This window comes from Hydractinia symbiolongicarpus, chromosome 11 (genome assembly GCF_029227915.1).
Source record: "Hydractinia symbiolongicarpus strain clone_291-10 chromosome 11, HSymV2.1, whole genome shotgun sequence".
Lineage (NCBI taxonomy): Eukaryota > Metazoa > Cnidaria > Hydrozoa > Anthoathecata > Hydractiniidae > Hydractinia > Hydractinia symbiolongicarpus.
The window spans coordinates 18,007,699-18,022,849 of NC_079885.1; the positions used below are offsets into that span (position 1 = coordinate 18,007,699).

At 34.3% G+C, this 15,151-nt stretch overlaps 1 protein-coding gene across 2 annotated transcripts; it reads left to right on the plus strand.

The window, feature by feature from the left end:
- Positions 1–863: 863 nt before the first annotated feature.
- Positions 864–14,598, plus strand: LOC130614380 (palmitoyltransferase ZDHHC3-like). 2 transcript variants are annotated; one of them, XM_057435809.1, is made up of 9 exons: positions 870–936; positions 1,013–1,477; positions 10,133–10,302; positions 11,631–11,682; positions 11,775–11,856; positions 11,992–12,054; positions 12,229–12,359; positions 13,169–13,215; positions 13,466–14,598. In XM_057435809.1, the coding sequence occupies exons 2-9, from the start codon at positions 1,130–1,132 to the stop codon at positions 13,578–13,580; spliced, it is 1,008 nt and encodes a 335-aa protein (XP_057291792.1). In that variant the 5' UTR covers positions 870–936; positions 1,013–1,129; the 3' UTR covers positions 13,581–14,598. The 2 variants fall into 2 exon arrangements, with proteins under 2 accessions (XP_057291793.1, XP_057291792.1); XM_057435810.1 differs by lacking the exon at positions 11,992–12,054 and having other exon boundaries at positions 864–1,477.
- The last annotated feature ends 553 nt before the right edge of the window (positions 14,599–15,151 follow it).

The following is a 15,151-nucleotide window of genomic DNA, read 5'->3' on the forward strand; positions in this document are numbered from 1 at the left end:
GACAGTAGGAAGTATGGCGCAAACTTGGGTTTCTGAAAAAAGATTGTGGATTGTGGGACATATACTGTGAAAATTTCGATTGGTAAATTTTATCTGGTAAAAGGTATAAAGTACACTAAGAAAAGACTGCATTACCATCGTATATGTCACAGTTTTTTATTCAAAAAACTTGCATAAGAACAAGCTTGACGGTTGAGACAGGTGCCCTATTCTTTAAACACCACAGATTTTTTTTTAAATCTTTGAGCACTGTTCACGCAGGAGTTGATAGTTGGGCTGTCATTCTTTCGACACAACTTTAACAGAGCACCCGGTTTACAACTGGGACGACCAAGCGTTAATAGTTGGGCTGGCGTTGAAAGAAGGGACACAAGAGCTATCTGTGCAAAACTTGAAGCACACATTTTAATGAAGTTATGTTATTTTCAATTAATGCACTTGCTCGACATACCTCTTTACAATACTACTTAATATATATTTTTGACACAGCATCCTTTTGGGTAGCTATGGAAAGCTTTTGAAAAGACCCAATTTCTTGTAATCAGGCAGCAAAAACATCACGCGCAGTTTGTACACGATAGTTCCAACTCCTTGGAAATTAAAAACGAAACTTTTATTATGATGCTTAAAGATGTAAGAGCCATAAGTTACATAAAATAAAATAGCTTAGCAAACTGAAATAGTATACACTGCTGCTTATCTTGAGCATTCATATAGCTGGCTACCCCTTCTGCACACTTGGACCAGACTATCAATACCGCTTCTGTTTTGATTCAAGTGAGTGGCCCATTTATCGATTCTCGCGAATCGATAGTAAACGAGTACGTAAATAAGCCAGAGATGTTAGAATGAATCAATGGACAAGTGTCATAGCATATCTAATACGTGAAAGAGAGGGAAGCACATAAAACAATAAAATTTAGCGATTCCACATCTGTAAGAACTTTTTTGAACCTGAGGTTACCGCATGCTTGCTCTTTAACTATTAGTATCTTACCCGTTTGAAACTTAGGTTGGCTAATGCGACAGCCGTACAGGTTACGATACGAAAAAATCGTAGAAATGATAACATAAAAATGGCGACAGTTGTTAATGAAAAGATGAAAACGAAAACCTTTTATATTGTATCATGACTGAATATATACCTATAGAAAAAATTATTAATTTGAATAATACAACAAATGCCGTGAATGAAGAACAACATATTAGTATTGCAGAAAACAATATAGAAAATAAAGAAATGGTAAAAGTACACTGCTGTCGCTGTCGACCTGATTGGTTTGTAAAAGATGGACTTGGCATTACATGCTCTGGAATGACTTATGGGTTAATTTTATTTGCAGAATTTGTTGTTATTGGCGTTATATTACTTCCTGGTTTTCCTTTATCTGTTTGGAGTTATGTACATGCCTTAGTTTTTACAACTTTAGCATTCTTAGCTGCTTCATCTCATCTCCGAGCTATGACAACTAACCCAGTAAGTAAATGCATTTAGCTGCATCTTTTTTTATTGTATTTCTTTAACATTTCTAGTAAGCATTTGATAGTATATTAATGACTTTACAATGTTTACATTTTTTTGAAATCTTGTATAGCTAATAGCTACAACAAAAACAATTAGAAACTGTGGCTAGACAATTAGAAGAGGAAAAGAAAATGACCTTTAACTGTGAAAAGAGCAACTTCCAAATTTTCAAATGAAGTAGTAAAACGTATCAAAGAACACTTAAAAAATGGAGTTATAAAAGCAACTGATACCTACAGATACCTAGGCGACATTTTTACCAGTGATGCAAGATATGATAAGACTGCTGTATCAAGCAGAATGTCAAAAAACATATAACAGCAACAATAAAGAGTCATGCCAATAAAACAGGCTTTTTATATATAAGAGTTGTCATTAAAGTATACAAAGCCATAGCATTGCCCATGATAACATTAACACGAAACATGGTCTAACTTAACATCAAATAATATGAAACAGCTTGAATTAATGCAAAAATACTATTCAGATTGTACAAACTGCCAAAAACTACGCCATATCTAGGTTTACTATATGAAATTGAGATGTGGGCTGTTGAAATGTATGTATTATGCTTTTATTTGTACACACTCTACTAACATCAGACGATAGCAGAATAGCCAAACAGATTTTAATGCAACAAATTAACAGAAAAACACCGAATTGCTGGTTCTCTGAAATGAAAACAATAATAGGAGAAAATAATGTGGACATCACAATCCCACGAATTACAACAATGTCAAAGTATGAATGGAAAAAAAACATAAAAAAATTTCTAAACAATGAAATGATAAGAAAAATACAACAAAACAGTGGAACTAAAATGAGATTTATACAACCCAATGAAATGAAAGCAATACAGTAAGTAAACGAATTAAAAGCTGAAAACGTTATCGGTGTAATAAAATTAATACTGAATATGATAAAAAATAATTTCAAAGGAACTAGACAGGACATGCCCACTATGTCACAAGCAGAGGACACCACGGAACATATTTTTTCTTGCGAAAAATCCACAGAAATTTTACAAAGAAGTTATGAAAATATAGTCGATCTATTGAAAAATTACGATTCCGCAATTCTAGAAGAACTTTTCAAATACTCCAAAGAAGTAATACAACTTAGAAAAAGTGAACAATAGTAATATATTAAAGAAACGGCATGTGCAAAAAATTTAAAAATAAAAAATGTTGTAATTTTTTGCCCACTGAGGTGGAGTGGTTCAACTTTATAAAAAAAAATAGCTACATCTACAGTATGTATATAGAGACAAGAGTGCTGACTCGTTGGAAACGCTGCAAAAATCACGGGGCTGTCAAACGACTTCCAGACACATACACGCCGTTTTCAGCGAGTCAGCACCCTTTTCAGCTATAACAAGATATACAAGCCATGACCCCTCCTGGAAATAATAGAGAGATGCATATCCATCATCTATCTATCTGTCTATCTATCTATCTTTCCAAACTTTCTGCCAGCGTTCCAATGAGACAGTTTTAATTCCTTTAAGGCTTCCCAGTAAGAATTGTGGTTTTAATTTCTGATTTTACAAATAAATGACCATCATGTAAAGTGTCGATCTAGAGTAACTTTACACAAGTATATGAGTAAGGGTACATTAAACGCTGAGTACATTACAAGACAAGTACGAGTAATCGGCGAGTATACTACTCCATACCCTTGAGTATAGCCTCTTGCACATGCGAGTACAATAAGTGAATGATTTGTGAGTACATGTGCGAGTATAAGATAAAAAACAGGAATTGGTCGTAGCGTAATTTTTATCGATAGTTCACATTTGTCTGCTACCTTTCACATTGTGAAAACTTTTACTTTGTATTAGCGTCGTAAGAAATAACATTTTATTTTACATTATTTTTTTTTTATGTTGCAACAAATTCTTTTTAGTTTACATAAAAAATGTATACATTGTTGTAATAGTTTGAATTTATATATAGTTAATTTCTCACTGACGAGGAAACCCTCCTAGCTAAATGTTTTGTTGCTACATTCAAACATTATTCTTTTTTTTTCGCAAGCATGAATTAAACAATGAACTCTGGAGACTAAATTAAGCCAATCACATTTAATTTTATTGTTTTGTAAGTAACAAAAAGTAAAAATGTGCCCAGCAGAAAAATCTTGGATCCAGTGAAAATGACGTGCACCCAAATTTTGAGTGAATTTCCTAATTACTTCAAAATGGGTTGTCATAAAGTATCAGTAGCTTTCAAGTCTATCATGCACCTATCAGCATTTCGCCATTTTGAAAGTTTAAAGGAGCATTTCAACACTTAATTTCAGCACTAAATTTTGTTTGTATGAAGCTTATGTTCTTATATGAAAAATATTATATTAAAGGATCTGCGTCTTAGTTATAATGCATAAAAATAAACAAAATAATGAATTATTACAGATCGTTCTCTAACAACGATGTACGGAAGATTCTTTCTCATGTTTATATAATTTATTATCTATTTTCATCTTACCAATCATAATAAAATAAGCGGCAGTAGAGGGAGGACAAAGTTTCACGTGTCTTATAAATTGTATTTTTAATTTTTTCACATATTTTGTGGGCACCTGTTGTTTGAAAGTATCAAATATAAAAAAGAAAAGAAAGAATGAATATCATTCAAACCGGATTGTTACATTTTTTACTGTGTTATTAACAGTATTTATCAATTTAGTCCTGGGCACTAGCTTGTGAAATACATGTTAATAACAGGCCTATCAATAAGAGGCGCGCGATCGCTCCCGCGCACGCAAACACGCGCCTAATTCTGAAATATGAGGCCTCTGTAGAGTGATTTTTCACTCGCCTAGATTGATTCCATGTTATGTAGCTGAGCGATAATATCCTAAATTCCTGAGATTGTATTTTCTATTTTAGATAGAGTAGTTCATTTTACTAATCATAAACTGACCAACCATTCACGTTAGGTGCGAAGCGAAAACATATCGTTCCAGTAATGACCTTTAGATATTCCGTTTTGTGAATCTACTTTGTTACCAGACCCCGACATGCTAAAATCGGAATCGTACGAAGATACATCGACATGAAAAAGTTAGAAGTGGATGATGTTTATAGTCACATGGTCAAACGATGTTTTTGTAACGTAACAATTATGATTTACATGCATGTTGAAAGACGTTTTTAGTTATGATCTGAAGATGCTCTGACAAAGATCAGGGAGAAAATTTATCAAACTTAATTTGTTATTTATTGCCTTAAACCCAAGAAATATTTGCTAAATGATTCTCTTTGTTTGTGAATGCAATATATTTCTTTTGTTTTCGTACTTTCAGTTATCAAATGTCGTTTTTTTCTATAGTTGTGTAACAAGACTTGTAATTTGTTTTGTTGATCACACCACGCGTATTTATGTGGAACCTGTTCTTGTAATAAACAAGAAAATGAGTAATGTATTTCTTTTGTTTTACATAACACTCCATCTCCCTGTTTCTCCATTCATTCAAAAATAGTTTTGTTATGGGAACATCTCTGGGTGAGAGCGTTCGAAACGTTATTCTAAAATGGAATAGAATACAGCAGGTCGTATGTTTTGAAAACTCGATTGCTATATTTATCTGAAATCATTATCGCGACATGTCTTCGTCAAAAAAAGTATCAAAGGGAACAAAATCCAATTATCTACTTTCATGAAATGGGGTATTGATGATATTATCGGACATAAAACTTTAGAAGAAAACGGAAATAGATTTGTTAACTTCGTTTGGTGCAAACTTTGTGCGAAAAACAAGCCTGCTATTCTTCAGCATTCGAATTGCAAGGGACCAGTGAAGGAAGCTGTCCTGACATATATTGATGGGACAAGTTTCGTAACAAAACACTCTGTTACGCGACATATTTCCGGCGAAGGTCATTCTCTCGCACTATCGTGTGAGAAAAGTAAACCAAAGGAAGATCGATTACCATCAATCACATGTGTTAAGACGGGAGCTAGCGTTGACAAGGTTTGTTTCTACAAAATAGGGTTTTTCAAGTTTTATTTACTTTCACTCTAACACAATTACGTTCACTTCATATTTCATAGATCCAAACGACTATTGAATCAGCAAACGCAAAATCCGCGGCTGAGGCATATACGAAGCTTATCAAATGTGCGTATCACATGGCGATGGAACCGACAATGCCACACAAACACTTTGGTGTTTTGGTAAGTTGCCCTTATAAATATGTTTAAAGTTTTCGAAATAGGTAGAAACCATGTTCGAGTATTGTTTGAGTACGACCATTATTGTTTTATCTATCTGACTTTTCAGGTTAAATGCTGCAAGGAGAATGGTGTGCGACTCATAGAGAGGAAAGAAGACGGTCGTTCTGGACGTGAGTTTGTTCATTGCATAGCTGAGGCTGTCAGGGAAAAATGTGCAGTTGTACTTGCAAGTGGTTATTTTATGTCGATTCTATCAGATGGTAGCCAAGCCAGAAAAACTGGAAGGGAAAAAGAACTTGTTTTAGTGAGAACTGAGAGGAGTGGTGTTCCAGTTTACGTGGTTGCGAGTTTGCTGGAAGTGGCTAGGTTCGGTGGGGGTGATGCTTGTTCGATTGTTGCCGGTATTGAAAGTATTTTCCGTGACGACAATAGTGCGCTTTTGATGGACCAAGAGAGCTTCACTAAAAAGGTTGTCAGTTGTACGGCGGACGGAGCCAGTGTTAACTTTGGTAAATACAAGGGTGTTTTTAATGCAGATGAAGGATCAGGGGCGGCCATGGATGTTGATGATTCACTGTGCAAACCACCGCATAGAACTCGCAGTTAAGGAAGCATTCAATATAAACAAGCTGAACGAGGTTGATCAGTTCTACACAACAAATTTTTATCTCTTGCGAAATAGTGGCAAACTAAAATCTGAAGTTGCAGAATGTGCAAAGGCGTTAGGTATCACATACTATAACATATCGAAGATCACAGGAACAAGGTTTGTTGGGCATCGTAGGCGGGGATTTCAGAATATCCTTGAATCATGGCCAGCGTACATAACAGCATACGAAAATTACATCGCGGACGATAAAGGGAGTAATGCTACTACGAAAGCGAAAGTTTCAGGCCTTCTTAAAAAGTTCAAATCCTATGAATTTTTGTTGACTATAGCAACTTACCTCGATATGCTTGAAATGGTTGTTCCTGTCTCAAAAATATTTGAATCGAATGATCTTTTACCTTACTCAGTCAATTCGATTATCGACCAAACAACTTCTGAACTAAATGAAAACATTGACGAAATTGGGGGTGATTTGGAGTTTTTGGACAGTTATGTTGGACGTTACAGTGTTAGTACCAAAGCGGGTGATCAGAATTGGTTGAGTGGAGCATTAGAGGGTCAATTCATTAAAGGTGGCGAAAAGCGGAAAAAAGATAAAACCTTCGTCACTGTAAAATTCCAAATTAATAAAATCAATCAAGACCATGCCATTGATGTTGTTCGAGCTCTAAAAAAAAAGTTGTGCGAGTCACTGATTAAAGTTCTCAAGGAGCGCTTTTGTGATTATAAGAGGGACAAGGAATTGTATACATCAATGAGATTCATCGACATGGAATATTGGGAATCTGATAGAGATTACGGTAATCGGGAAATAATTCTTCTACATAATCATTTCGCCAAGCCCCTTGTGTATGCAGGATTCGACTTGAACCGATCATTGGTCGAATGGAAAAAGTTCAAAATACACGCAGCGACTCACTACAATAAAATGGCAGTACGCGACATGTGGAAGTCGGTGTTGACATACAAAAGAGAATCATTTCCCAACGTGAGCCTTCTCGTCTCTTTGATTCTCAGCATATCCGGATCAAACTCCAGTGTTGAACGGTGCTTTAGTACTGTCACTTCCATTCTATCAGACCGGCGACTTTCAATGGCTCACGATACATTGGAGGATACTTTGATCATTTCTGGCAACGATAATCTGTGGTCACCTCAGGAGCGGGAAGAAATCATCGAAAGAGCGAGAGTGCTCTACATGGCAAAACGCAGGCGGCTCAAGTTGAATACGTCAGAACAAAACCGTATCGATAATATAACTGATGATGATCGCTCAGATGATGATAGTTGTTCAAGTGACGAGAGCTGGGACAGAGAGGACGATCTCTATTTGTAAAACTATAATGAAACACTTTCTATAAATAGTTATCTTCAAATATATATACGAACCTAAAAAAAAATAGAATTTTGTTATATTAATTAAGCACCACAAGTAGATAAAAAGAGATTAACATATATACATGATACAATTTTCGTAACGAATGAAGTCAAGATAAAGGCTTTCGAGTCTCCAGTGTTCAGGGGTTCACTGGTTAAATCGTCCCCCGACTTCAGAAATTAATGTTCCTTTTCTCTTTTTGTCTTAATTTTGGAACTGTAAGATCGCTCGCGCGAACAGAATTTCCCCCTCTCAGCGCGCGCGTTTTGTCGCGCGGGAGCTTTTTTCTTATTGATAGGCCTGCAATAACTTGTAAACATGATACCTGCCATATTGTTCTATTACCAGAAGCAAATCATTTCAATATTCTTAATGTGATTGCAAAGATATAATTATAGATTAGAATAACAATCAATACAAAAAAAAATTTATCTCCAGAATCGTGTTTTATTGAGTTATATATTGAGAGAAAATTTTTTTCTCTCAATAACGCAGACAACTAAATTTTATTCAGTATTTTTAGACTTAAAAATCATTTTTCGGAAGTGGCGTTGGTTTGTTTGTTTGTTCAGAAGAAAAAGAGTTTGCTTGAAAGTTACGACTCTGTCGTAAGGCAATTGAGGTTCTCCCTCGTTCTGGCTGTCATATATAGCTTGCGTTGGTGCGCACTTTCCCGCAGTTCAGTTGATTATAATCCGAATCAGTTTAGACTTGTCTGGCTTTTCGGAGTGTCATGTCCCTGTGGCATGGTTTCAAATGGGACTGCTGATTCGATCGTAAATCAACAAAACGCCAAAGTGTTAGCATGTAATCTCAATGCCAGCTTCAACTCACTATTGAACATAGAAAACTAACGAACAAAGAAAATAGCACTGTAAAAATAATGTTTTTCAATAAATTCAACACCAACATAAAAGCGTATTGGCTGCAAGTGCATTCTCTGCCAGTTTCTCGTTTAATTATATCGTTTGCCTTTCGTGCACATTAGCGAGTACTGTGTGAGTACAGTAGCAAAAATGTGCTAGTATTTTTGATGTACTCGTATGCGCATTATACTCGTCGCATACTCGTGAAATACCCATGGAAGAAATTCCTCGTACCCATAGTTTAATACTTTGTATAGTTTCTCGCGAAATTGGTACTGTAGGAACCCCAGAGGACTGACCAGTTACTCAAATAGTGGAAAGACGAGATTTCTACATAGTGATGAAAAAATCATTTGAAAAACATTAAAATAGTTGTCAATTAGAGAACTGTACAACAATGTTTTTACCTTTTACATTATCATTTTGATATTTTTTAAACAAACTACTGTGACATTTTAGCCTGCTACAGTCCTATTTTGGTAGTTTTCAAGCACGCTGTGACAAAATTTTGGGCAAATTTAGTCCTGTTTGATAGTTATTTTGTTAACTGTGGTGATGTTTTAGCCTTCTACAGAAGCAGAAAGATCTAACCATTTAGAAAAAAAATGATATAAGAATAGTTAGGTAGATGGGTAACAGTAGTTTGAGAGGCAGAAACAGTTTTATAAGCAAGAAGCAGGCTGTATTTGTAGCATTATAAATATTATCCAGATAGGAAGATTAAGTTGGTTGGGACACTTGAAAGAAATGAAGGAGTATAGATCAAATTGGAAGAAGGCTATTAATGTTTCCTCCTCAAAATTAGAAAGTTACTCCCTGTATCTCCTTGATTTACCTCGATTTTGCCTCTGAAAACTTGTGGCACCCTGCTGACATCAGCACACTTCAATTCACAGACTGTTTTAAGGAACAATCTGCTCCACGGCCCAAAAAGGACTGTGAAGCAGATTGTTCTTTAAAAAGTGCAGCCAGCATATTTTTACATTTACCCTTATCAAAGTAGTGACCAAATGATACTGCTTGATCATTTTAAGAAATGGCCAATAAACAACCATTTCAACAAATATAATGTTCGTAGGGTTGCAGATGTTGAGAAACAATTGTTGTTATCAATTATAATTGTAATAACTGAATGCTCTCTAAATATCAGTTGAACCATTAGATACAACACTTTCTTAGATGCAGTAGATGCTGACATGCATATTAGTGAAAATTATAATTATAAAAGACACAATAAAGATGTTCAAAGAATAAAAGGATTCCCACACAACTTTTTAAGCTCTTTCATATTGAATCAACTTTTGTATAATAAGTGGCAGTTAAGCCTAATAAAATACAAAACAATTAGGATGTTTATAATTTTTTTTAATTTTTTTTTATAAAACAATTTTGCTTTTCTGTTTTGGTGTCTTTTTTTACCTTGTTCTAACAATTCATGTCAGCCCTCTTTGTGTCTATAATGTTTTAACATCCAATAATGTTGTACGTAGCATTAATGATGCGTGTTGTATAGTTGTAATGCAGAGGAGTGGCATCGTGGATATTGCCTTAATTAAATTTGATTTGCTTTTTTAGGGTACTATCCCAAAAGGCAATTTTACAGATGAAAATGTGAGAAATTTGGGATTGAAAGCAGGTGATGTTGTTGTCAGGTGTACTCGTTGTGAATGCATCAAATCCGACAGAGCGCATCACTGTAGTACATGCCAACGATGCATTCGAAAAATGGACCATCATTGCCCATGGTAAGGTTATTGCTGCATGTATAGCTCATATTTTTTGAAGTATTTGGTTGGTTAGTTGTAGTATATTTTGACATAACAAGCAGAGCAACTATACAATAGCAGCACAGATCCGGCTTTTTTAGGAGAAGCGTGTAATCGCACGCGCACACCTTGGCACTCTCTGAATGAATTTTGAAGTTTTATATAAGCCACGTGGATAAAGATATTTTTTAATTTGAAAACAAAGCGTATTTTTGCCTATTTGCTTGTGATGACCTGAAAAATAAACAATAAATATAAAAACCACAGTATAGTCATGCATACTATTTTGGACATGTAGAAAAGGAACTTAAAATTGAGAGAGTTGCTATACCAGTAGACGCTCGATCATCGTGTTTGGGATTTACAATTTAAAACGTCCCCACTTTTCTACCGCAAAATGAATGCGCAACAAAAAATAACCTTTAAGCCCGTATCGCACACGTAACATCCTTTACGCGTGCGTTTTACATCGCACGCGTTACTTGATTTACACGTGCGAATCATCACACACCCACTCAAATATTCCGGAAAAAGCCTGAGATTTACAATTTTTTTTATATATTTGTTTTTTTGTATTTATTTTTTGAATTTTTTTTTTTGTATTTTTTATGCTATTTCTTAAAATTGTTAATTCAAGTATGTACCTACATTCAAGGTACGTTCAAGCTGCAAAAAATTCTCCATGCAAAACGTTTTCTAAAATAATTGATTAAGTAAATTTATATTTTAACACAGGATAAATTGAAATGGAAAATATTCTTTAATTTATACTTTTTTTTAAAAAAAAAATATATATATACTGAAGTGGATTTAACCTCCTTTAAGTCATTTAAGCAATGTTTATAAATCTTGGCAGGCTTATAGTATAGCATATAATAATTTGATCAGTGGAGCAAAGATGTAAAGATGTCGTCAGTTTGTTTCGCTATGGCATCATCATTTCTCTGAGTTGATCAGATTGATTTACACATAAATTTTGTTTGCTAATTCGTTTGGGATTTTTCTCTGGGACAATATTTAGCTACACAGCTGCCATGGCAACACACATATATGAATGATTTTTCATGAAAAGTTTCCAAACAGAATAATATTAAAAGTCACCAAGTTTTATCCCAGCTAAAGCATAAGTTTAGGAGTTATACTAAAACAATGAGTTGGTGGTGGAATCTACCCCACCCTTAGCATAAATAGGGTTTATATAAATATTCATTGTACAAGAATTTCTGCATGAATTTCTGCATTCTTCTTTTAAATACTGCCAACTTGTTTGCACAACACTTTTATGTGTTTTTTCTCTTTTGCCACAGGATCAACAATTGCGTTGGCGAATTCAATCAAAAATTTTTTGTTCTATTTACTGTAAGTTTCATGTTATATTTTTGGAATGATGTTGAGTTTGTCAAATGCTACTTGTAATATTTAATTTTTTTTTTCTTTTTTTTTTTTTGCAGTTCTATATCATGTTAATATCAGGTTATGCAATGGCGCTTGCAGTTCATTACATTTTTAAGTGCTCAGATAAAGATTGGAAAGGTTTGTATTCTTTGTTTGTCTACCTTCCTGTTGATCTTCCTGTTTGAAATTCACTTTTAGCCAGAAGAATATTTACAAATATTTTCCAAGTGTTCTGTTTTTAAAGTACTTCCTTTTTTTTCTCAAATATTGTAGAAGGATTCCTTGCCACATTTTCCAAGTTCAAATCAAAACACAAGCTTCAAATTCTTGACGAAAGTGAGTACCATGTTTCCTCGATTGAATGCTCCTAAATGTTTGGAAAAAACCCATGCAAATCCTTTACAGCTCGTCATATTTTAACATAATGCAGGGCACTTAATCGATGAAATACGGTAAATAATCGCTTATTACTTATCAGGAATGTTTTCAAGCTGCTTATTTTCGTTTTAGGTTGTGCATATTTCGCTCCAGCCACGACCATCATATTTATAGTGTTTCTAATATTTGAGGGGCTATTGTTTGGTTTGTTTACGCTTGTTATGTTTTGTACTCAGATGAGTTCAGTGGTCAATGATGAAACGGTATGTAGATTTACTGAACTTGAAAAATTTGATTACTTTAGGAAAAAAAGGTTTTGCGTCAAAAATCGCGAAATTTCGGGACAAAAGCTTTGGCCAATTGTAATTTTAAGACGAATTTTGCAAAAAAAACTTTCGAGAAAATCCAGATCACTTCATTTGCATAGGAAAATTTTTCGCTAATAGAATTTTTTTTTTCAACCATTACTGTTTTAAGGAATCAAGATATCCGAGAAATAGTTGCAGCACCAAAGTAAAAAACACCAAACGCTGTTGTAGTGAATGATGAAAAAAGAACGAAATCACTAACTTAGAGATTTCTCTTTTTTTGAATTTTTTGTAGTGAAAAAACTTTGGCATCTTGAAAATATCCATGACTTAACGTGAAAAAACTTTCGCCTTTTGCTGATTTAAAGTTTCCAAAGGCATAAACTTTCGCGAAAATGACCAAAAACGCGAAAGTTAGGTAGTGTGTGTCGCACATGGTCTTTATGCTGGTGGTGAGCTCAGTTCTTAAGAAGTTTCCGCCTTTTCTTGTTTTTATGCTTGACCTTTTTTCGTTAACCATTTAACAAAATGATGCGGATTTTTTCAAAAAATTATATACATTGGGATTTGGAAAGTGAATTATCCTAAAATTTACTTTTTCTTTTCACCCAATTTTTTTTAACACGTGATATTGTGATACAAACTATTTCCGGATATCATCATTTCTGTTGATCGAATTTTTGTTATTTGTCAAGATCTTCTTTTTCTCCACACACCCGGTCGACTTTTATCATAATTTTTTCAATGTGCTATTTTATTTATAGGGTATTGAGCAGTTAAAGAAGCAATCTGTAGAAAAGGACGGAACCTGGTACGTTTTTTTACTCCGCTTGCTCGTAGACCGGCTTACCAATAATCGACGAAACGAGAAAAACCGCAATGTTTTCTTTATTATTATGGGATATAAAAGTAATATGCACTTCGTAATTTATTCCGTCCATAGCCCAAAAACAGACCTAGACTATCTGAGAATAGGAGTTTAAAAAGATTGTATGTTATGTAATTTTTTGCGAGCCTCCAGAACTGGGTTTTTGGAAAATAATTTTAACCTTTTATTTTAGGAAAGATCGTATGAGAAACACGTTCGGTGGTACGTTTGGCGTCACTTGGTTTTCTCCGTTCTCTTCCAACGCTCAGGCTCGCAAACGAAGTGAATATTCTTATTTCGATGTGTAACGAAATTTAGTTTCACGATTCTGCTATACCCTCCAAACGTAATTTTTTTTTACTTTTTATATATTTACGTTAAAGAGTACGGCTTTAGTATGATCTGTTCTAGCTTAAGATCCGCAAATGCCCTGTATTTGTCTTCTCTACACTATCACAACTCGACGCAATTAGGGCGTTTCAACAGTGACGTCATTAGGGCGTTTTTACAGTCACGTCATTAGGGCGTTTTAACTGTCACGTCATTAGGGCGTTTTAACTGTGATACCATTAAGACGTTCCGACATGTTTTTTTGAAAAGCCCTTTATTTTCATACTAATTTAGGAGTAGTTTTTATTGCACTGGAGAAGGTTATTTTTTGGTGTAGCTTTGAGAATTTGAGCTGTTTAATGTCCCAACCAATTGATTTTACTTTTTTAACATCACGTTCAACCCCCCTCCCTTTATGTTTATGACTTTTTACTGACATTTGAAGCGGAAAATTGTTGTTCAAACTGCCAGGTTGTTGTATTACATGTCAACTCAGCACAAATGACTTCAAATGAAGTTGACAGTTGAATCTGCAGTGTGTTCGAAATAATGTTATTGATTTTTTAATTTTTTAAACCAAATATTTCCAACTTGTTACCGTCACGTGACGTCAGAAATTTCTTAACATAATTCAATCCAATTATTACGCGTGTTTCTTTCACTAGTGTGTTATATATATCCGAGTTATTATTTTGAAAAAATTCTGTAATTTCTACGCTCGTACGTGGTTAAACCTATTTTTAAAAAAAAATAAAAGCCTCTACAATTTGCTCCCAAGGACCAGACCACAGGGGACTTGGAGACAATACTGGCTCTGTGATATTTTTCTCTGTTTGGCACAACAATCAATATTTTGTCTCAACACTATTAGGTGATTGGTTTTTAATTTTTATTTATAAGTTTTTTTTTGTTGTTGTTTTTTTCTACATTGTTTATATATGTATAAATATGTGTTTCTCAAAATTAACAAGCATATACAAAATGCAGTACAAAGTACGGACTGTTTTTTTTTCTCGTGCGAGACTAAAAGTGCGCGTGTTTATTCAGCTTTGATTCGATTTTTTAAAAGACAAGTACATTGGCATCATAATTTCTCGTTTCTTTTCGTTGACGATAAAATTGCATCAAGAAGTTTTTGTTGATAGTTAGATGGAATGTTCTTTTAGAGATGAGATTTAGAGTTTTAGAGATGTTTGTGATGCACTGTTCGATATATCTATACTTGATAACCACAAAACTTTTGGAAAAACATTTTTAAGCTCTGTTCGTTGACTTTTAAATGTACATTCCTCAAAGTGACATCCCACAACTTTTTCTTTTCTGTAAGTCAAAATGTCACATGATTAATTAGTTAAAACAGCTCGTTGATAGTCGGGGATTTAAAGCATAGTTATAGAAAAGTGCTCAGAACGTATTGGTTTTTTAAGTCAGCTGCAACAATTCTACGTTATGTTGTTTCAGGTAGTACCCAATCAACTAACATGTGTTGGATTCTTCTTTAAATATTCACTTGTGAAAATTCTGAAAAATTGAACACAAGATCGTTGTT